The sequence below is a fragment of the Nicotiana sylvestris genome, chromosome 1 (genome assembly GCF_000393655.2).
Source record: "Nicotiana sylvestris chromosome 1, ASM39365v2, whole genome shotgun sequence".
NCBI classification, from domain to species: Eukaryota; Viridiplantae; Streptophyta; class Magnoliopsida; order Solanales; family Solanaceae; genus Nicotiana; species Nicotiana sylvestris.
Window position 1 is genome coordinate 58,206,991 of NC_091057.1, and position 23,910 is coordinate 58,230,900.

General features: G+C 35.2%; 2 protein-coding genes across 4 annotated transcripts; one reads left to right on the plus strand and one right to left on the minus strand.

The window, feature by feature from the left end:
- Positions 1 to 14,443: 14,443 nt before the first annotated feature.
- LOC138870181 (uncharacterized) lies at positions 14,444 to 14,872 on the minus strand. Its single transcript, XM_070147966.1, has one exon. The coding sequence runs from the start codon at positions 14,870 to 14,872 to the stop codon at positions 14,444 to 14,446; it is 429 nt and encodes a 142-aa protein (XP_070004067.1).
- Positions 14,873 to 17,255: 2,383 nt separating this feature from the next.
- LOC104227387 (ribonucleoside-diphosphate reductase small chain A-like) lies at positions 17,256 to 19,943 on the plus strand. 3 transcript variants are annotated; one of them, XM_009779625.2, is made up of 8 exons: positions 17,256 to 17,625; positions 17,714 to 17,762; positions 17,894 to 18,020; positions 18,480 to 18,545; positions 18,661 to 18,777; positions 18,921 to 19,048; positions 19,171 to 19,241; positions 19,499 to 19,943. In XM_009779625.2, the coding sequence occupies exons 2-7, from the start codon at positions 17,744 to 17,746 to the stop codon at positions 19,197 to 19,199; spliced, it is 486 nt and encodes a 161-aa protein (XP_009777927.1). In that variant the 5' UTR covers positions 17,256 to 17,625; positions 17,714 to 17,743; the 3' UTR covers positions 19,200 to 19,241; positions 19,499 to 19,943. The 3 variants fall into 3 exon arrangements, with proteins under 3 accessions (XP_009777927.1, XP_009777928.1, XP_009777930.1); XM_009779626.2 differs by having other exon boundaries at positions 17,256 to 17,553; XM_009779628.2 differs by having other exon boundaries at positions 17,256 to 17,785.
- The last annotated feature ends 3,967 nt before the right edge of the window (positions 19,944 to 23,910 follow it).

Sequence of the window (23,910 nt, forward strand, 5' to 3'; positions counted from 1 at the left end):
GCTCGTTTGTTGAGGTTTCATGGCCTGACCACGAAGAAGCTTCTTCCAGGTCTCGTTGATTCAAGTTTTATGGCCATCTCCGGCCTTGCTCCGGCAAGCTATGTTTGTTTCGAGCCTGACTTCGATTCCTCCTTCTTTGATCCATGCCTTTCTCACTGTTTGGGTTCCTCTGACACCCTAGCTTTTGAGGTTTTTCTGATCTCTTTAGATCTGTTCCAGATCCGTATTTTCCCTAAGTTTTTAAACGATTTCTTGATATTTCTTTCAAAGCTATGTTTTCAAAACCCTTTATTTTTTTTCCGACCTAGGGTTTCTGAGTTACTTAGAGGCTTCTCTGATTTTCTTTTTCTTTTGTGTGTTTTTTTTACTACATTTCTTCTACTGTGTTCTCTGTGAGTTTCCTATTAAGTTTGTTCCACTGTGTTCTTAATTAGTTTCTTCTACCATGTTTCTTTATATGTTTCTCCTACTGTGTTCTAATTAGTCTTCTTCTAATATGTTTCTTATTAGCTTCTTCTACTATATTTCTTTGAGCTCTTCTACTGTAATTTGCATGTTACTCTTTTACTATGTTTCTCATGAGTTTCCGTTACTGAAAAAGCATGTCGAAGGCCTCAGTTCCCTTATGAGATCTTTGAACCTGTTTTCGACTAGTATCTTCTTCTTACTTGTCCTCTCATCTCAGCACTCGATTGATGGTAAAACCCTAGAATTTAGGGTTCATCCGAGTTTGAGAACATTGGCTATATGATATGTTTGTTCTTTATCTTTAAAACTGTCTGATTTCAGAAACCCTAACTATTTCGAGTTTCTGAATTTGTTTCTCAACTGAGTCTCAAAAACTTTCAACCTCTATCTCTTTAAGCAATTTTGATTTTCCACTGAACTCTTTTAAGGTCTTTTACACTGGACCTTTTGTATGCTATTTGATGCTACTTCTCTTCTACATCGCTAACATATGTGACTACCATGCCCCTATAGTCTATTATCTACTGATTTTGCAATGACACGTCATTTTCTTTCAGCTTAGCATGTTTGTATGCTCTTTATATGTGCTGAATTTCCCTCTAAAATGGCTTTCAAATTTGTGATTAGCTCAGACTTCCTTCTGTATAGGTTTGATTGATTTCTTTCCTTGTTGGTTGATTTCCCTGTGACTCGACTTAAGTTAAAACTTTTCTCAGCTTTTCTGACCTGGCTCACTCATGGACCAGTGATTACAAAATCTCTGATCCTTGATTTACTGGCTACTAATTGATTTTTCTTACCTTATTTATGTAACCGTGTATTTCAAAATTCTACCCTTAAGTAACTTCTTATGTATTTACCCCTAATTGCATGCTTCGCACAAGATGTTTATTTGATTTCTTCCCTTAAATAGTTTTCCCGTTTGAATCTGAGTTCCTTAATTAAGGGAAATCTTGTATTGATCAATTTTTAATTGATACCCTAGTCCCTTAATTGTTTTTTTTACCTTATTTCTGCCTATTTTTCACACTATAAATACACTACTCTTTTATTAGCACATGCATGGATCCCTCACTCATAGTTTTCTTCTGAACTACACTTACACACAATAGTATTCTCTCTTATTTGCTTGCACCGTGGCATGTTTACAAGACCTACTGCTTTTCTCTATTTGTTTCTTTGAAACTGGTATGTTCTGATTTAAGCTTTAGCACCACGATAATGTGTTTATTTATTGCTTTTGTATCCATGCCTACTTACTGTTTCTGTATGGTTCAACACTTAAATTAGCATGCTGATTTCTTTCTGCCTGTTTCTATTATGAATCCCAAACCCCTCCTCCTATGTGTTTGAGCTATGGCTTAAGGCATGTCAATATGCAAATTATTGTCCCTGAATTAAGCTTGATCCCTTGGGATCCTAGCCTCTAATAGTGTGTTCTAACAGGCTTATGTGTGTGCTAGCATTCACCATTGCTGGGTATGCCCATAGCCTGCCCTTGGCTCTTTACAACCTCCCCGTTCCCCTGTACCTCTATGTGTACTTATTTGTAGTTGTTTCTCTTCGCTTTCCCTCTCTCAGAATTCTTTTCTGCACTTGCACTCCCTCTTAGTCTTTAAGTTCTGCCCCCCTCTTGTGAGCCTTGCCTTGGGACCTTGAGTTCCCTCTGAACTTGGACACTTGAGGGCTGGCCCTTCCATACTGCACATGTCCTAATCTGATAATACATTTGGGTGTGAGCATTTCCCGGAGTCCTTTTGAGGCTCTTAGGGAACTTTGACACACTCGAATGGGAGAAAGGCTTTGGATCTTGATCTTATGGAGTTGGTTTACCTCATATTTCAGACATGAAGTCTGCATCAGGCTCTCATTTAGTTGTACTCTTATTTTTTCTGATGTATTTTACTTTATTCTGGGCTGTAATAATTTTGTAATAAACATTTGGGGCTGATTAGTGAAAGGGCGGGTAACTATGTATGCAAAGGGTAGATTCCATGCCTATAGATATTTCTGAATTCTGCAGTCTCACATAGATGCCATGCCTATAGGTATTTATGAATTCTGTATTCTCACATAGATACCATGTCTATAGGAATTCTGAATTCTACATAGATACCACGTCTATAGGTTTTCGAATTCTGCACATTCAAATGCATATAGAAAGCATGTCTATAGGTCTTTCTGAATCCTGTATATCCATTTTCTCATATAGAAATCATGTTCATAGGTCTTAAACAAATTTCTGCACCTAAATACTATTCTCATAGGACTTAAACATTCAATTGCACTTGGGCATCATGTCTTAAATAGAATTCAGCATCTAGATATCATGTTCATAGGTTTAAAATGAGTCTTCTGCATTTTTATACTACGTCTTCAAGGTTTTAAATCAGTAATGCCTAGAAATCATGCCTATAGGAGTTTCTAATTGAATCTGATTCGCTTCACTTAATGTCAGATGTAAAATCAGTAATAACGAGTATCATCAGTTTCAGAGCCTATAACTTTCGTTAAAGTGCGCTTTCTTTTCATAATCTGACTTCCCCTTTTTACCAGCATGTACTCAGTTTAATTTTTTTGAGACCTTATTATTTTATGTCTTTCCTGAATTCAATAGATACCATGCCTATAGGATCCTTGTCCGACACTTAGGCAAGCCTTAGGATAAAAGTTATAAACTGAATCTGTGTGATTAGCTACAACTAGCAGGCAGGCCTGATTCAGGCTTCTTATCTGAATTATGTAATAAATCAGTCTGCCTCAACCTTTAAGTTCTTTCTCAGACCATAAACAGTATGTGAAAGTCATGCTAATTATGTGTTTTCTTTGTTCGAGGGGGTATATCTGAGCCTTTTACTTGTTATGTGTTTTCCCCAACTTGCTATACATATTTTTGTATGTCGCATTAGAATTTTACCTTTGAAACTACAAATAAGCCTAATATCCCTCCCTCTTAGGATTAGTAGTCCTAAATGCCTTCGGACTAATAGGATTGGGACGGGTAATAGTATGCAATAAGTAATCGAGACTATTTCGCGCTTTAATACCTCAACGGGGTGGGAAAGGGTAGATATGGATATGATGACCACACGATAACGTCTCGTGTAGCCCCTCACTGAGGAGTGATTATAGGATCTTGTGTGGGGGGATCCATATTATTAATAAACCTAGGACCCCCCCCCCTTTCCGTTTTGTTTCTTTGTTTCTTCTAAAGATTTCAAACTATTTTTTTAAAGAAAAATCAGTTTCCTTTTAATTCTTTCCAATTTTGTTTGTAACCATTATGTGAAAATCCCCTCTTATTTGAAGTTTTATTTGCCTACATGTTATTTGCACCTAAATTCACAACAATAGTCTGGTCGGGAACCACACTAGTGGATTCTGAGGGGTGCCTAACACCTTCTCCTTGGAATAATTTCAAGCCTTTACCCAATCTCTGGTTACTCAAATCAAACCTTCTTGGTGTCCTAATGCACCTTAATCATTATATGGCGACTCTTCAAGTACAAACCCAAATTCCCAAAAGGGAATGAGTTGTCCTCCCAAATGTCATAAACCCGATTCCGCGAGGAAAAAGGAGGCGCGACAGTAATTATGTAGATACCCTTACAAATAATACTGCTTTATACATACTTAAACTGATTTGTAGTATATTTGTAGAATTTCTGTAGAAAATTTATAGATGAAGAGAAAAATTTTGTAGTCAACATTTCAACATAGATTGTAGTTTAATTGTAGTATAAATGTAGTAATTTTATAGATAATCATGAAAACAATATTGCTTTATACATCCTAAAACTGATGTGTAGTTTATTTGTAGATAGATGTAGGAATTTTATAGATTTTACTGTAAAATCAGACTTTCATAGAATTTGAAACATAACAAACCTGCACTTGTGTTCTCATTGGTAATAGTCAATTCCATATTGAAATCTCGTACACTTATACATAACAGATACGATTCTAAGTTTTTATTCTCCTTTTTTGTCTCCATATACACACGAACCCCCATATCGTTCCTAATCTCCATTGGAGGATAATTCTCATTCACAATGTATTTGATTTCTACAATTTTTTTCGAAGTATCAATCATTAATTGCTCTGCAATTTTAGAAATCAACATACTGTAACTTGCATCCTCATCGAGCACGATGCCATCAACTTGAAAATCTCTAAATCTGCCATAGCTATCCCAATTCCCATTTAATTGTAGCATGATTGGGATTTTGGACATGATTGTGTGTCGTTGCTAAGGTATTGTTCAATATTTTGTCGCTTTTTTGATTTTTTGGATTAAGAAAAAAAGACGAAGAACAGAGTATCGGCAGAATTGATTTCTACAATTTGACTTGAATTTGTTGAATATTTTGTCGTTTTTTTGATCAGTGGATTGAGGAAAAAAGTCGACGAACTGAGCTTTTGCAGAACTGATTTCTACAATTTGATTCGAATTTGTTGACGATTTTTTCTTTTTTTAATTTGTGGTTTAAGGAAAAATATCGAAGAACAGAGTTTTTGCAGAAAAGAGTCTATGTAATTTGATTTTAAATTGAAGATAAAAGATTTTCATTTCAAATTTGATCTGAAGGTCGTTAAATCAATTAGAATATTCTGTTCCTGATTTGTAGCGCGCCTAATTAGGAAGATTCAGCTACTAATAATTAGTATTTAATGAATGATATAATAATTGTAGAAAAATATGAATATGACGGGTAAATTAGAAACTATGCACATATTTGATAATAAAGTTTCATATATGGTATATGAAGGAAAAAATCCCTTGTGCAAATCACCCCTTAAAATCGGCTGCCTGATTCAAATTCTAGCCCAATCTATATTATTGGGCCACTATGACCCATGTATAAGAATAATAACCAGCCCAAAGCTGGACGACCTGGAACGACGCCGTACACTCAATTTTATGGCCCAGGGAATGGACACGCTGAGAGAAAAGGGCATTCCACATAAGCAAAAGTTCAAAATTGAAAAAGGAACATTCACACACACACAAAAAAAAAAAAAAAAAAAGAGAGAATGTTTTTCCTTCTCTTTTTTTTTTCGCTAAAGAATGTTTTTCCTTTTCAAATGAAAACATTTTTGAGAAAATTGAATGAAAAGTTAGCATTAACTGACAAAACCTGTCAGTTTGTAAATATTGCGGGAGGGTTTTCCAATTTCACAAATGCTGCATATATAATCGAAGAGAAAATCTTTCAGTTTCACATTTAAATTCGTTTACACTACATGTGTATATGTATATATACATATGTAAAAGAGTGGTAGAGAGAATAAGCGAGGATAAAGAGAACATGTTTTCTTTGAAAAATGCAACAGAAACGGTGGTCTTAGAATATGAAGAAGATGAACCAATATTGAAAGAAGAATCCCAAAAGTACTGCACCTTTCCAATTAGATACCCACAACTTTGGGAAATGTACAAGAAAGCACAAGCCAGTTTCTTGACTGGTAATAAATAATGCACATATTTGTAAAAGAATGTTCCATAATTCTTTTTCCCTTTTCTTCTTATGTTGAAATTTGGTTGCATTGTTATTCTATGTTCTGATTTTGTTATGCAAAATTGTGTCTGTTTACTTATTCCTGTCACTTATTTGTTTATGATCAGTTCATTTCTGTAAAGTTTGTTGCTTTTTATGGTTTCTTGGGCTAGTAATGTGCATATTTAAAGATTCAAATTTATTTTTTGTTTCTTTTATTTGTTATTTTGTATTTGTCAGTGTTGAAATTTGGTCGCACTATTAGTCTATATTCTAAATTGGGTATGCAAAATTGTGATTTTTTTTATTCTCTGTGTCACTTCTTCATTAATGATGAGGTTTTTACTATAAAATTTGCTGTTTTTAATCTCACTTATTTGTTTATGATGAGTTTTATCTCTACCTTGCTGCTTATAGGAGTGTTTGCACTTTTTGAGAGAAAGATTTTGGCACTGTGGTGGTTCGCATTGTCTTCGTTTCATTATTTGTCTATATTCTGAATTGGGTGTGCAAATTGTGTTTATTTACTTCTTCATGTCACTTGTTTGTTTGTGATCACTTTTTTTCTCTAAAGTTTGCTGCTTTATAGAGTATTAGTTTCTATTGCAAGAAGGGTTACTATTTTCTTTAAAGTTTCCATTATTCATCTATATTCCATTGTGTTTATTTATGTCGTCAAGTCACTTATTTGATTATGATGATTTTTCCCTCTACAGTTTGCTGCTTTTATGAGTTTTATCTAAAGTTTAAAGTTTTCCTTTTATATTTTCCATTCTTCATCTATATTCTGACTTGACTATGCAAATTGTGTTCATTTACATCTTCACTACTCCTATTTTGTTTGTGATGGGGTTTTTCTGTCAATTTTGCTTTTTTATATGAGTTTTCTCTGAAGTATTATTCAATTGTAACTTTTAGTATTTGGTTTCCGGAAGTGATGGAATACCGCAGGCTGTGGCAACTCCTTTTGTGGTGGGACTGCTTTCCCCGACCCTAATGGTTGATGCTTTTTAGGAAATTCATATACTCCTTTGAAAGTTGGAGAAATCATTGACCATTAGAACCACACATAGAGAATGTTGCTGCAGTTGGACTTGTGTTAGTTGGGGAATGTTGTCTTTAAAAGGTTAATATTTGCAGTTTATAGCTCGCAAGCAGAAGGAGTAGAATCCTTTTGAGAGATCTTTCTTTTTTGATAACCGAGCAAATCTGTGCTGGTTCAACCACAGTTGACGCACATGTTCGTAAATTGAGGGAGTATGGGCCGGTCCCTCTCCCAAGCTTTAGTTTCGGCAAGGTTCGAATTCGTGATGTCCGTGTACCAAACATCCTGTGTTGTGCTTCCTTTATCATTGAACCAAAGCCCTAGGGGCAGTCGTTCGAGAGAACTCAGTTGGCTTAGAGATAGTTCGGGTGGGGATTCGTATAAGAATTAATAACACAAGTAAATGGATAGTTGAGTCGTCAATCCTGCACCAATCGTTGATGAGTTGTCTTGCTCGAAAGCTATAAGTTGCCCCCCTAAACTCAGGATCCATTCTGCCTGAAATCTATAACGTGTTCACGTGTCCCCAGGGCTTGATCTAGTGCTAAGAGCGTAGCGCTTGATGTGTGGTTTAGTTGCATGTCACGGGATCAAACCCTTTCGCAGATAAAAAGCTTGGTATTAATTTAAATGGAGATGGGCAGAGGAGCGGGTCCATCTTTCAATGAGTTTCCAGCCATGCGCGACTGGCCCTTGGAGATTTCTAAGTAATTAAGAAAAACGTGTTCATGTGGGTGAAGAAGAGAAGTTTGACAAGCTAAGGAAATCCAGGGAATAGCGAGTGATTGTTAATAACATGATGTAGGGGATCATGGGTGATTGTTAAAAATCACAGCTAAGGGGTAACATAATGTAGAAAGTTTAACACTTGCCACATTAACTTCTCAATATTACCGTCACAGTATCTTAAAGGCCCGAGCAATCAACTGTTGGTCTGATTCTGTTGACTTTTTTTGTTGAATGCGTTAAGAATTAGCACTACATTTCCACATTTTTGTTTCATATCAAAGGGTGGCCTAGAGTAATAAAGGTTGCTATGGTTTTGTTAGTAAATAGACCTCCAACTCTCTATATCATCCTAATATAAGGAATAAAAATGCACATGCTTATGTATATATTAATGGTTTATAGAAAGGCTGTGTGTGAGTACAGCTGAAGAAGTGTAAGAACTAAAGCTCAATTTCTGGTGACTTCAATTCATTGCATGGGAAAAGGGCATATATTCTAATATTTAGGGAGGTCAATTCCACTTAAAAGAAATACCATTTTGAAACTAGTTATACTAGAAGAAGTGCATGCTGTTATTTGTTATTTGTGTTTTTTATAGACTGTTGGGATAGGCTGTGGTAGATATTGCTTGCAGTAACTTCTGCAGCCTTTTGAAACTTCCCAAGATTGTTATCTCATCCTTTTCGTTGGTTTTAAAGCTTGCGTTCCGCAGTGGTCTGATGCTGAAAATATGACCGTTTTTAAGTTTAAAAATGGTCATTTGGCCCCCAAACTTTATTTTAACTCTAAACTTTATATAATTACACTTTTCCTCATTTCTCAACTAGAAATACCCCCTCATTCTTTCATTTTTATTCACCAATTCATCAATCTCTCTTAATCTCTCTACTACAATTACTTAATTTATTGTTGAAATTTCGTGAAAAATTGTGAAGTTGTTGAATTGAAGTTTTCAAGTGTTCAACGATTTTCAATTTTCAAGAAGTTGTTCGGCAATCCGGTAAACTCGTTTCAACTCTTACGTTTTAAGAATATATTTTTGTGTGGTTTAGTTTGCATAATTATAATTAATATGGCATTTACTTTGAAAAAAATGTTTGGTAAAGGAAAAGATAAAACCGGTGAAAGTAGTGGCCAACCAACTACCCTTCCCCCGGCTCCCCGACCTAGAAAAGATAAGCAAGTTGAAAGTAGTCGCCAACCTAGACGTCCTCCTCCTTCCGTAATTCTTGATAGTGATCACCCTTGTTTTCAATTTACCGATAGTGAATTTTACCATAATGTTGCACCAGGTGAAAGATTAGATGATGAAATTATGAATGCTCTTTATCCTAATGAAACCATCTTAGAAAATAATGAGGAAAATGAGGATGATGATGAAACCCAAGCACCGGATTTAGATGATACACCTACTAGTCCTCTTAATAACCCAACTGATGCACCGGTCGACCCACCTGTAGAAACTCCTACTTTTAATAGAGAACCTGCTAAACGCCTAGAAACATCATTAGTTTGGAATTTTTTTACTCAAGTAAGAGAACAAAATAAGGCTAAGTGTAAAACTTGTGGGAAATTAATGGTGCATAAATATACTGGAGACCGTAGCGGCACGGGTAGTTTGACTAGGCACATAAAAACACACCCTAGAGATAAGGCTAGATTTTTTCAAATGAAAGCGCAACTAGAGGGGACAAGTGTAGATTCTGCGGTTAACCCTAGTACAGGTTCAAATCTAGTTCAACCAGGAATTAACACTGTCACCGGAGGTATTTTATATTACGATCCAAATAGAGATCGTGAAGAATTAGCAAAGATGATTACTGTTATGTGCTTACCTTATACTTTTGCATCTAATCCTAATTGGGTTCATTATATTAGAAGAGTTTTTAATCCTACTTATAAAGGTTGGCCTCGCGCAACAGTTAAGAGTGATATTTATAAATTCAAACATGAATATGAACAATATTTGCGGTATTTATTTACTCATATACCTAATCGGATTTCTATTACTACTGATATTGGTAGAAGTGGTAATGATTGTGATTATCTAACTGTTACAAGTCATTGGATAGATGAGGAATGGATAATGCAAAAACGCATAATTGCATATAGAATAATTAATTCGCGTCACACAGGTAAGTTTATAGCTAACACTGTTGCAGATATTTGTAGATATTTTTGCTTTAGCGATAAAATAATGGCAATTTCAATGGATAATGCTTCTAGTAACACTAGTGCTATAGGCATGCTTACAACAACACTAAATCCTGCATTTACTAATATTTTCCATGTTAGATGTATTTGTCATATTTATCATTTAATTGTCGATTAATGCTCAAACAGTTTATAATGCTTATCAACTTGCCTTAGAGCATGCTAGGCCAACTATTCCAACCCCTACTTCGTCTAGCTCACAATCGTCTAAAAGAGTTGCGGGCTTAAAAGCTCTTAAATCTTGGACGGAGTTCAGGGGGTCTCAAGGTGAAAATTATGATGAAACTTCACATCTAAATGAGCTTCAAGTTTATTTGTCTCAGGGACTTGAAAAGGAGAATCCAGACGGCTCTTTTGATCTTTTGGAATGGTGGAAGGCAAGGGAAAAACATTTTCCTGTTCTTGCAAGGATGGCTCGGGATATTTTATCAATTCAAGCTTCAACTGTTGCATCAGAGAGCGCTTTCAGTCAAGCAAGACTGCAAATAGGTGATCATAGAGCGTCTATGAGGGATAGCTTGGAAAAATCAGTACTGTTTAGAGATTGGATCCGCTCGGAAAGAAGAAACTTTGGAATTGCAGAAGCACAACCGGCGATAGATGAAGCTTATGAAGAAATGATAGCGGAACTTGCGGAGGATTCGGCTTCGCCCGGAAGTGGTGATGAACAAGCTTCTTTTCCACCACCACCAACGCAACCTCCTCCGAACCTTGAAGGATTTATGAGATTTGTTAGAGATAATACATAGAATAATATGTAACTTGTATTTTGGCACATCTTCCTTAGTTTTTTTTCCTTCTAATGGTGGTATTAGTACCTTGTTGTGCTCATTCCATTGGGGGAAGGATGACTAAGAAAGATATGCCATTTTTGGTAATAAAATTTATTGCTTCTACCCATGAATATCTTTTCGCAATATTTCTTTGTCTATGCTTAGAATTATTTATAAGCTACAATATATACATAAGATACAATATATATACTACAAGAAAATATATAAGAGAATATATATACATAAGATACAATATATATACTACAAGACAATATATTATGCGAATATATATACATAAGATACAATATATATACTACAAGACAATATATTATGCGAATATATATACATAAGATACAATATATATACTACAAGAAAATATATTATGCGAATATATATACATAAGATACAATATATATACTACAAGAAAATATATTATGCGAATATATATACATAAGATACAATATATATACTACAAGAAAATATATAAGAGAATATATATACATAAGATACAATATATATACTACAAGACAATATATTATGCATGACAATTTAGTGTTTTACTATTGTTTTGTTATTTTCTTTTTCGTCAAGCACTTTAATAATTAGATCTACATATATACTACATAGTGAATTTTTAATATAGCCATGATACTACAAGAAATTGCCTTAAAAAAAAAAAAAAAAACCTGCTAGGCCCGCGAAGCCCACGAGCCCGGCCTGTTAAGCACAGGACCATGTGGGCTTAGGCCCGTCACGGGCCGGTTCCACCCATTGAGCCCACGAAGACCGGGACCGCCAGGCCCGGGACCGCCAGAGCCCAGGCCCACGAAGCCCGGGACCACGAAGCCCGGCCCGTTAGGCCCACTAAGGCCCGGGCCAGAATACAGCATTATATCCATAACACCCACTTGACTAAAATCTAGGAAATGACCAGAAAAACAGCAACCAAATTAGAAAAAATAGTAACTGACCTAAAGACTCTGTCAACTCTAGTAAAAGACTTATTCAACTCACAGTAAATAACTTCATCCAGCCAATAAACTTAAAAGAGTAATTGAATCGGTCCCAACACTCCCCCTTGATTCAAAATCACATACACCAAGGCATAACATAAAGTAATTGTGTTTTGCCGGAGGAAGTGCTTTAGTAAGAATGTCTGCTGCTTGCTCTTCAGTGCTGCAGTGCTTCAACTCAATCAGCCCCTTTGCAACTAGTTCACGAATGAAATGATGTCGAATGTCTATGTGCTTCGACCTTCCATGAAATATAGGATTTTTGGTCATTGCAATTGCTGATAAATTGTCACAAAAGATTTTTGTTGCTTCCTTTTGCTTTTGGTAAAGATCTGCAAGTATCTTCCTTATCCATAATGCTTGACATGCTGATGACGTTGCTGCAACATATTCTGCCTCTGAAGATGACAACGACGCTACTGCTTGTTTCTTTGAGCTCCAAGTAATAGCTACATAACCAAAAGTGAAAAAATTCCCAGAGACTCTTTTCCTATCATCCAAAGATCCTGCCCAGTCACTATCCGAAAAGCCATACAAATTAAAACTAGAACATCGAGAGTATCATAATCCAAAATCCATAGTTCCAGCAACATAGCGCAAGATTCTTTTAGCTGCTCCAAGATGATGCTTTGAAGGTTTATGCATAAACCTCGAAATAACTCCAACAGAGAATGATATATCAGGACGGGAGTGAGTCAAATAAATCAGGCTTCCAACTAAGCTTCTAAAATAGTCTCCATCAACTTTTTCAGTACCATCTTCAAGTTGCAGCTTCTCATTTACATTCATAGGAGTTGGCACTGTTTTGCAATTAAGCATATTGAATCTTTTGAGCAAATCAATGGCATACTTCCTTTGTGAACTGAAAACTCCATCTTCTCCTTGCTTTACTTCAAGTCCAAGAAAATAGTGCAACAATCCCAAATCTGTCATTTCAAACTTATTCATCATGGAAGATTTGAAATTACGTATAACAGAGTACGTTGAGCCCATATATATCATATCATCAACATACAAACATACCAACAAAAGATCATTTTTTTCATACTTCTTCACATATAAAGTTGGTTCATTCTTACTTCTTTCAAATCCATTTTCTCTAAAATAGGAGTCGATTTTGCTGTACCATGCCCCGCGGAGCTTGTTTAAGCCCATAAAGTGCTTTCTTCAGCTTGTACACTTTGTTTTTCTTTCCTTTCTCTACTTAGCCATCTGGTTGGGCTACATAGACTTCATCTTTCAAGTCGCCGTTAAGGGACGCAGATTTAACATCAAACTGATAAACTTTCCATTTTAACTGTACAACCAATGCTAAAAGGATTCTTACTATTTCAAAACGAGCAACTGGAGAGAAAGTTTCGTCAAAGTCAATTCCTTGTTGCTGCGTATATCCTTTTGCTACCAGTCTGGCTTTACGTTTCTGCACACTCCCATCAACATGGTATTTTGTCTTGAACACCCATTTTAATCCTATAACATTTTTGCCGTCCGGAAGATCCACCAATTCCCATGTTCCATTTTTCGTTATTGCCATAAGCTCTTCTTCCATTGCACACCTCCATTCCTTTTTTGTTGAAGCTTCTTCAAAGCTAGCTGGATCTGCACCAAATAAAGCAAAAAGTACATGTTTCATAAATATCTACAAGAAATCTAGTCTTCTGTGGAGGAGTCTCATCAGAATCTTCTGAGTCGGGCACCATCAATGTTGAACTGGACTGATGTTACTGGAACTTTCTGAAGAGTGGCTTGGTGTATTAACAAAAAGCTCACTTTCTCCTTCACTAGGAAAAACTTCATCTTCCATTACAGCTTGTGAACTTTTACTGCTGCTTTCCCGTTTCCAACATGAGTTTTCATCAAATACCACATCTCTCCTGATAATCACTTTGCCATTTGTGGGGTTATATAGTCGAAAAGCTTTGGATTCAGAGCAATATCCAATAAAGATGCACTTTTCAGATTTTCCATCAAGCTTTTGATGTTGTTGAGAATTTATTAAAGCATATGCAATACAACCAAAAATTCTCAAATGACTTACCCACGGCTTTCTACCTTTCCAAGCTTCAACTGGTGTTTGACCTATGACTGCTCTTGTAGGAGATATATTGAGCAAATAAACTGCAGTATGAATTGCCTCAGCCCAAAACTGATTCGGAAGATTTTTGCTCTTCAGCATGCTTCTGGCCATCTCCACTACGGTTCGATTCTTTCGCTCAGCAATTCCATTTTGCTCCGGAGTGTAAGGTGCAGTCAATTCCCTGTGAATGCCATTATCTTCACAAAAGAACTTAAACTCTTGAGATACAAACTCACCTCCTCTGTCTGTACGAAGAACCTTAGTTTAGTACCAATTTGGTTCTCAACCAATGCCTTGAATTTTTTGAAGTTTGCAAAAGTTTCTGATTTGAACTTCAAAAAATATACCCAACTCATAAGACTATAATCATCTGTGAATAGTAGAAAATATCGAGAATCAGCAAGCGATTGCGTATTCATAGGGCCACACAGATCTGCATGAATAATTTCAAGGCAACTAGTAGCTCTCCAAGATTTTCCTACAGGGAAGGATTTTCTATGTTGCTTGCCATATATACAACCTTCACACACATTTTCAACAGATTTTATGTTTGGCAAACCATGAACCATCTTATGTTGACTCAACAACATCAATCCATTCATATTCAAGTGTCCATAACGTAAATGTCACAACTTAGATTCTTCAAGATTTCTTTCACTAACAACCAATGCTTGTTCTAATTTTGAAATTTCAAGAGGAAATATTTTGTTTTCTGTCATATGAATACTTGCTAAAATTTGACCCGTCTTTTTATTTTTAATAACACATAATCCATCATCAAACAAGACAGAGAATTCACTATTCAATAATTGCCCAATACTTAGCAAGTTATGAGCCAAACCAGGAGCAAAGAGAACATTTTGAATAAGTTTTACTTTACCTTGACTCGTTTGGACAGCCACAGTACCTTCACCTTCAACATGTATTTCCTTGTTATCTCCAAGCCAAATTCGCCTCATTTTTGTCTCATCTAACTCTCTGAATGCTGACCTTTCTCCAGACATGTGATGGGAGTAGCCACTATCAACAAACCAAACACCAATCTTATGATCCATGATAGTAGAGCGAGCCATAAAAAGCATGCTTTCTTCTTGTTCTTTCTCTGCATAACTAGCTTGATTGTTTTTGTACCAGCAGTTAGCTTCTATGTGACCGAACTTGTGGCAGTTGTAACATTGCACTCCATTTCTACCACGTCCAAATTGGCCTCTGCCTCTACCACGTCCTCTTCCTCTAAAAGCACCTCTCCCACCACGTCATTGTGTTCTTTGCTTTAGCGACTTCTCATTCTGAATTGGAGACTCTTCCTTAACTTGAAAAGCTTGTTCTTCATTCTTCTCAATCGACTTGTTGATTCGTGACTCGTGAGATTGCAAAGAGCCCATTAGTTCATCAAACGAAAACATAGATAAGTCTTTTGTTTCCTCAATAGCTGCAACCACATGATCAAACTTTGGAGGTAAACTTCTTAAAACTTTTGCTACTACAGTTTCATCACTTACCTCTTCACCATATGATTTTATTTGACTTACAATCCCAGTAACTCTAGATAAAAAATCTTGCACAGATTCATTATTTTCCATGAACAATGTTTCAAAATCGCGGCGAAGAGATTGTAGTTTTACAGTAATTACCTTTGAAGAACCTTGAAACTCCTTTTTCAAGATCAGCCACGCCTCTTTTGAGGTTGTTGTTGCTGCAATTCTTGAGAAAATCGTCTCACGAACAGCTTGCTGAATAAAGAACAAAGCTTTGGCATCCTTCTTTCTGACTTCTTTTAATATCCTCTCATCCTCTGCATCCGGCTCGTCCACATCAACGAACCCATCTTCAACTAAGTCCCACAACTCTTGAGACTTAAACAAGGTCTTCATTTTGATACTCCAAAACTCATACTTCTCGCCATTGAAGACGGGTATGAGTGGTTGTGAAGAAGAGGAAATAGCATTTGCTGCCATACCTTTTTGTTTTTCTCGTATTTCACTCCCTCACGTGTTTCTCTCCTTATCCCTCTATCGCCCAGTCGAAGACCGAACGCAGGCTCTGATAGCACAATGTAGAAAAAGAGATTGTCTTTAACTAGAAAACTTAAAGCAGATGCAGAGAAGCTAAAAGAGATATTCTGTAGAAGGGTTTTTTTTATTAACTGAAAGTGGTGTGCCTTTTATAGGATTACAAGCTCGTAAAGATAATATCTATCCATTACACCCACTTGACTAAAATCTAGGAAATGACCATAAAAACAGCAACCAAATTAGAAAAAATAGCAACTGACCTAAAGACTTTGTCAACTCTAGTAAAAGATTTATTCAACTCACAGTAAATAACTTCATCCAGCCAATAAACTTAAAAGAGTAATTGAATCAGTTCCTAACCCATCCGTTTCATGTTGACTGGTCAGGAAGTTTAAGAAAGAAATGAAAACTTTTGAAACTTGTGGTCTTAAACATGCCATAACATATGTGCGGCGATGAAATCTTGTCGTGAAGGACAGGGGCAGCTCAACATTGTTGGTGGCCTAAAGCCAAATCTTGATGAGAGGCTTTATTTATTTATTTATTTATTTTTACTAAAATATTTTCTTTATATTTTTATTTGAAGTCTATTTTCCTAACTTCTTAAAATGTGAAGTTACTGATAATTTTATTAGTAACTTATTCTATTAGTTCTTTTCAACTGATCATATCACTAATCCTTTTAATCTCTACTAAGACGTTAATCTTGGGTAAATTTTATCAATTTTAATTTAGAAAAACTTTTTTCCGCAGATATAACTGTTATAGGATTATTATTCTACGAGTAATATAGGTGTTTGAGAAAAAAATCAGGTCTTGTTTTCTGATCGAGTATATTGATTAGAGTATTGTCTTCTACTTGTAATATTTTCTTTAACACTTATAATTGAAAATTAAGTTTAAACTATCAATATCAGAGTGACTATTATGTTTTTATCGAGATTGAGGCATTTTTTAGATTCTTATCTTTTGGTGATCTCAAAGTTTTTCTCACAAAACAGAAAATCAAAAATATTTTCACATGTTTCGAATTATTCAAATCTTAATGGTTAACTTTAATAACAATAAGTTTTCTTTTTACTTTCTTTTTTATTATAAATTATACGTTTTACTTTAAGTTATTCAGATTTTTTTTTTATAAAAATAGTGGTAACTTATAAAACTATTACTACTTGTGAAAAATGGGGCCTTCAAAACTTTAGGGGCCTAAAGTCATTGCTTTGACTGCCTCACCCTTCCGCCGACACTAGTGAAAGGCAAAGAAGTTTAAGTTCAATTGTTTCGAAATTTTGAAAGGGTTCATTCTTTTTGGAACATATTAGAAAGGAAATAGGGTCACATGAACTGAAACAGAGGGAGTAGTTGTCTTATGTAATATTGTTGGAATAACACTTCTGGAAGCTGTTTTTGGTAGATTTCTCATTGCTAACACATCTGCTTCTAAATAACTAAAAAGAAACGGATAGTTGGAGCACCATACTAAAAAATTATCATCAGTGCCTAAATATATTGGAGGGGATATCACATTCATTAAACCTGACAACTAGGCATTACTGGAAAGGGGAGTATCTAGATTAATTTGCATATTTTTCTTGTCCCTTAATCGCTGCATTTCACTGGCTAAGCGGGGAACTTGCCAATAATGTGTGAATGGTTTTAATACTCAATCAGCTGTTGATGCATTTTTTCCAATACTTAACCTCTCTTCTGCCAATGAACTTGTAAGAAACATTCTCATTTTGGCAGCATGTTTTTCAAATGGCTAATCATCTGACAATAAGAACTTTTGGAGGGTAGGGAGCAATATTTTAGGTGTTTAGCCAATATGGTTATTATAAAATAACTCTGATTTTACAGACAACATCATTCTTCTTTCCGCAGGCACACGCATTTTATGGTTTTCAAATTACAATGGAAAGTATTCACTCCGGTAGAGCTTTTCTAACTGTTTGTGTGTGTAGTCAACACGTTTTTCTCCTTTTGCTTGTTATTCTTTTAGAGAAGTAAGGGGTTTGTACTATGTACTCTTTAGATGTCTGATTGGAGCTTCTCTGCTTATAGAGATGTACAGCTTGCTTCTGGAGACTTGTATCAAGGACTCAAGGCAGAAAAATAAGCTTTTTAATGCAATTGAAAGCATTCCTTGCGTCTCACGGAAGGCCAAGTGGGCCTTGAATTTGATACAGAGGTAACAGTTCATCTTTCTTATACATTGTTTTAAACTTGCTGCTCTTAATGTATATATTTAAGACCCTTAATATATGTAAGCAATATGAGAAACAATTAGTTCTGGTTAACTATTCCGGACACTGTACCGTATCAGGGAAAAAACTACTTGGATAAGTACCATTGTTGCTCATTCTTTCGTAACCGATCTTTATCTTTCACTCGCATTACTTGCATGAATTGACGACTTTTTACTGCTTCAATGGCGTATTTGCTTCTTTATTTGTTTCCTACTTATTTCTCCTGGAGCTTGTTTGATAAATCTATATTATTTCGCTTTTTAGTTTCTGAAGTTATGTTGATACAAAAATGAATACGCTATATGTTTTTTCAATCTTTATATATCTAGAATTGATGGTGCTGGCCAAAATTGACTTACTGACTGCATCCTTTGGTTACCTCTTTTTCATTCTTCATGCAGTTCCAGCTCATTTGCTGAGAGGCTTGTAGCCATTGCCTGTGTGGAAGGAATTTTCTTTTCGGGAAGGTATGCTGCTAATTCATTATTTGGTCTAAATGATTCCAGTTAGAATGATTAGATTTGCTCCTTACTAGTAGTATTGAAGGTTAATATTACTCGCTGTAACTCATTTTGTTTGCAGCTTTTGTGCCATTTTTTGGTTGAAAAAGAGTGGTTTGATGCCGGGATTGACTTTTTCAAATGAGCTCATTTCAAGGGATGAGGGTCTCCACTCTGACTTTGCTTGCCTTCTTTATAGGTAATTGTTTCAACTTTCAAGTAACCTTCAAATTTGCCTTCTTTCTCTTTTTTTCTCTTTGCTTTCTTTCTTCTCAGTAATAGTGGGAAGAAATGGCTTGATGAACATAACTTGATGTAGTTTAACTAATTTCTGTTGTGCAGTTTTCTGAGAAAGCAATTGACTAGGCAAAAAGTTCATCAGATTGTGCATGAAGCTGTTGAAATTGAGACTGAATTCGTCTGTGATGCCCTTCCGTGTGCATTGATTGGCATGAATGCAGAACTAATGAGTCAGTACATAAAATTTGTTATCGTCTCCTGATACCAAGTCACTACTTTGCGCTTTTTGCTTGAGAGTGGATGTAATTTATCACTCTCCTTGAACTAACAAGTTCGTTAATCGTATTTTCAGGTTACATTAGGGTACGACAAGAAGTATAATGTTGAGAACCCCTTTGATTGGATGGAATTTATTTCACTTCAGTAAGTATCAATGCATACAAAGTTGGTTCTGACTCTGTTTTGTAGCAATTCTGCATTTTCTTTAGAAGGATAACATACAAGTAGTGGCTGGGAAAGCATAGATAGGATCCGCGAAGTGATTAAGTTAATTGATGTTTAACCTCATATGATTATTTGGATTCCACCTTCTTTTCTGGACCCTACGGGATAGTAAAATTTTCCTTTATGATTTAATTTGATCATGTTTATAGTTTCTAATTCAGTCTTCGACTGTGCAGGGACAAAGCCAACTTCTTTGAGAGGAGTAGGTGACTATCAGAAGGCTTTTGTGATGTCAAGCTTGCAAGACAATGGCAAGAATTTTGAGTTCAAACTAGCTGAGGACCTAGAGCTTTTTCCTTTTCCCTTTTTGTCTCCTCAGTAAGAGGCTTTACTTCCTCTAGCATCACCTTGATGCTGAAAGATGTCATCTTTTTGTAGTACCATTCATTAAAGATCATATCCTTTATAGTAAATACCTTTTTAGAAGGGCATTTGATTGCCTTATGTGAAGAAAAAGTAAGTGTATTTGTCAAACATGATAATTTTGGTAGTTATGATTGTTGGTTGGACTTTGGAGACTATGTGAAACTCTTTGGCCAACCATTTGTTGACTAGTAAGGGCAAAGATAGTGAAAATTGGTTCTTGAATTCATCTTCTTAGGTGGATTGGCTTAATCATCATTTGGTTTCCACTTCATGCCCACTTTTACTTGTTGCTTTTTATCTATTTCATCATAAATATTCTTCAGACAAGATATGGACCAGAGGAGGATATTAGATTTCTGCTGCATGAAACTTTGTTATATCATTATTTATAGCCTTAGTGTGATTATACTGTGTACTATTAGGGTTGTTTTTTTAGTACGGTCTTTCGCTTCGTTTTTCTAGTACTCTGTCGTGTTACTGCTTCGTGCTATTGCTTTCTTCCATTTGTTTTTTTCCCCCGGTTTATATATTGAAGGTACCATTTTTCTGGCCTTGTTGTTGTTATTTACTTGTTCCTATTCTTCCTCTAGAGCCGAGGGTCTTTCGGAAACAGCCTCTCTACCTCTCCAAGGTAGGGGTAAGGTTTGCGCACACATTACCCTCCCCAACCCCCACTTGTGGGATTCCACTGGGTTGTTATTCTTGTTGTTGTATGTTGTGGGGAGGGGGGAGGGGGGGTTGTAACTTAGCTAGTATAGTAAATGAATCAACCAACATTTTACTTGGTGCTATTAGTTGTGTGTACATTTTTTTGAAGAAGAAAGATAAGTAAATCCAATTAGAGATAAGCGCCCATGAGCGTCATGACATAGGTAAAAGGGAACGAGAAGGCAAGTCCCCCCCCCCCACCCAACCAAACCCGCCCACATCTTGTTCTCTTTTTTTCTTTGAGTCGGATGAACTCTGAGGGTTCCATTGGATCGGGCAAAGTGATTATCAGAAATCGATATCCTTTGTAACTATGAGATAACCCGTTTGGCCAAGCTGTAGAAATCAGTTTATTTTGAGAAGTGCTTTTTTCAAAAGTGTTTTTCTCAAAAGTACTTTTGGGGAGAAGCAGTTTGTGTTTGACTAATTAGTTTGAAAAACACTTCTGAGCAGCAATTAGTGTTTGGCCAAGCTTTAAAAAACTGTTTCTAAGTGTATTTTTCTCAAAAGTGTTTCTCAAAAAAGTGCTTTTGGAGAGAAGCTACTTTTTTCTGCTTCTCCAAAATTGCTTTTGCTTCTCCTCAAAAGCATTTTTTCCTTCCAAAAGCTTGACCAAACACCTCAATTTTTGGCCAAAAGCGCTTTTGACAAAAAAAAAAACACTTTTGACCAAAAATAAGCTTGGCCAAACAAGTTATTAGACACTAGCCAAAATCTTGAAGCACTAGCAGGAATGGAAAGAGACTTGGTTGCCACATCCCATCAAAAAGGCCATTTTGGTGGAGCTCTTGTAATTTCTTATATCCACAAATTTTGCCATTACATTTGCTCATCCATCCTAATATTAAGAATTTAAATATTAAGAAGGGAGGAAAATTGTTCCATGCTTCACCCCATTTGCTGTCTTTCTGAATCATCAAATGTGCACACTCCACATGGTGCTAAGAGAAAAAGAAAATAAAAAGGAGTTGGTGGTTTGAGATAATGCAAGAATCATCCCTCCCACCCACTACTCCCTTCCAAAAAAATAGAGTATAATTTTTATACACAGACAATATAAAAGAATCTTTAAGTAGCTTAAATAACAATTATATATAATTGTTCAAACTAGAACCATTAACCTGAAAAATAAGATCAGATGACAATCTACATATTAAAATGCAATGAAGACATAAAAAATTATTTACACGGTATATATAAATTAAATAAAAAATATAATAGGATAATGTGACCAAAGATGAGAATTTTGGTAGAAGGATAAAAAGGGTATGGGATCAAGAGAGGGTCCCACATGGAGTGTTTCAACTTTGAAGCTACACCTTATTTTTCTGGTATTGATTAACCACCAGACAATATGCAGTAAAGTACAGATATAAAGATTAAGACATCAAATTTTCTTTTGTCCTTCTATTTGTTGAATGAATTCCTAATCTCTCTAAGGTCTAGACAAAGACATCATAACAGATTATTGTTTACTTACCTTTTCATCTTTATTTTATGGTGAGATAGCACCATCTTCCAGACATATCCAGTTGTTGTCCTAAACAACTCTATTAAGAAACTATTTAAAATTTCTCTCTTCAGACTCATAAACATTAAATTAACTCAATCAACATCTAGCAAATTTAATTAATTACCAACAAACCCACAAAACTTCTAACAACACATGAGAAGTTCAACCTCTCTTGAGGCAGTTATTATAGAGTTATCTTGTGGATGAGAACAAACAATGTCAACTTAATTCACTTTGGATATAAAAGTAATTAACATTTCCTATATTATGGTAATTATTACCCTAGCATGTGCAAACTATAATGACTTCTAAACAAAGTCTCTAGCTGCATAATTGATTGTCTTTTTTCTTTAACCTTTTCTTAAATCCAAGTTAGAAGCCAAACATAGTTTCTGGTCTGGAGAAAAACACTAAAACAAGAAACTGCCAAGAACAGCATTTTTTTTATAAAAAAAAAATTATTCTTGAAAAGTGAAATGGAGTAAAAAAGGAAACTTTGGAAGTTGGCAAATATGTTCTAAAATAAGGATAATTATGGACCCATTCTTTGAATCACATGAGTTTTGGAGGCCAAGTAGCAGTAGTGGACTACCTACCAAGATATCATGATCATGCCATAGAGCACAAGGATAAGGCAATCAAAGGTGGAGCAAAAATTTTAATTTTATGGGTTATGAATTTTAGAACGATGATTTTAAGTATTAATAATTGGATTTTGAATTTAATATATGTACATATTTTATAAATTTCTAAACACAAATATACTGTTTGAGCAAAAGCTACTGCATTCGAACATTTAGACTACTATCTCGGCCCTAAGGCAACATGTACATACTTACCCTTATGATTTGCAGGAAAAAAAAAAAAAAAGTGGGCATGGGAAGTTGGCTTTTCATACCTAAAGCAACATCACCAGCAGGCCAACTTTGATAGGGACATCAGCATGTCATCTTCTCTACCTACCCCAAACCACTACGAAGTTTTACTCTATATCCCAAAATATAAAAATGAAAAGAAAAAGGAACAAATGAAAGGGAGAGTAGAGTTGGTGAGAAACTAAGTGTAATTATAGTTGATGCATTGGTTATGGGATACTAAAGTTAAAAAGGGCAACTCGACCTATTTAACTTTTGTAATAGGTGGAATTACAACAATGACTATATACTTTCTTTTATATTTCTGCAGGTGATTATTTTTACGCGTAACAACTCTTTGTCATTTGCACTAAAAATATTAGAGTTAGTCAACATGTCATTATATTGGTTGTCATTATGATTTAAATAATAGTTATCCCATTTAAAATTCAACACTGTTCCTACTTATATGATAAATCCTAATCTTCTGTTAGATCTATGTGAGTGGGCCATAGGATTTGGTGCACTACATAGCGCTCACATCTCTGACTATTTCCCATTCTTGCTCTTTCACTTTTCTTCTTAATTTCTCATAAATCAAATTTCAAAAAAAAAAAAAAAAACTAACTTAAAATGTTTCTTGCACTCTCTTAATGTCACATTTTTTATTGAGAATTTACCGATGGTGTATATAAAATAAACTTTATTTTAATAGGCTTTTTGTTTAAAACTCCCTATAACTTAAAAAAATTAGCCTAATTTCCCTAATATGAAGCATCCCTTTTCAAAAATGTTACAATAATACCTCGTATTGGGGTTCTTCTATTTGTACTAAAATTGACTTATGACTATATGTTTTAAGATTGAGCAGTTAACTAACTACTAGTAATAAATCTTTAAATTGACTTCACTTAACTTTATCCAGACAAACTAATCTTCTCTGGTTATAATTTAATCAACTACTCTCTCAAGGGATATAGTTGGAGGGAGATTACATTTAGATCCATTGAGAAATAAACACTCTTAAACTCAATAAGAAGAATCAGAGATGTATCTAACATCCAAATTAATAAATGATTTAAGTGTAATGCATAGGTGGACCTTGAGCTAATGTATCTATTAGTAAATGAAATGTCTCCAACTTCAT

What these genes read in the sequence shown, in the direction of transcription:
- LOC138870181 (XM_070147966.1), bottom strand. Translation starts at nt 14,872, where the DNA reads ATGGATCATAAGATTGGTGTTTGGTTTGTTGATAGTGGCTACTCCCAT.
- LOC104227387 (XM_009779625.2), top strand. An exon ending in GCCTTGAATTTGATACAGAG is followed by an intron (nt 18,021 to 18,479) that starts GTAACAGTTCAT and finishes TTCTTCATGCAG; the next exon opens with TTCCAGCTCATTTGCTGAGA. An exon ending in GGAATTTTCTTTTCGGGAAG is followed by an intron (nt 18,546 to 18,660) that starts GTATGCTGCTAA and finishes TTTTGTTTGCAG; the next exon opens with CTTTTGTGCCATTTTTTGGT.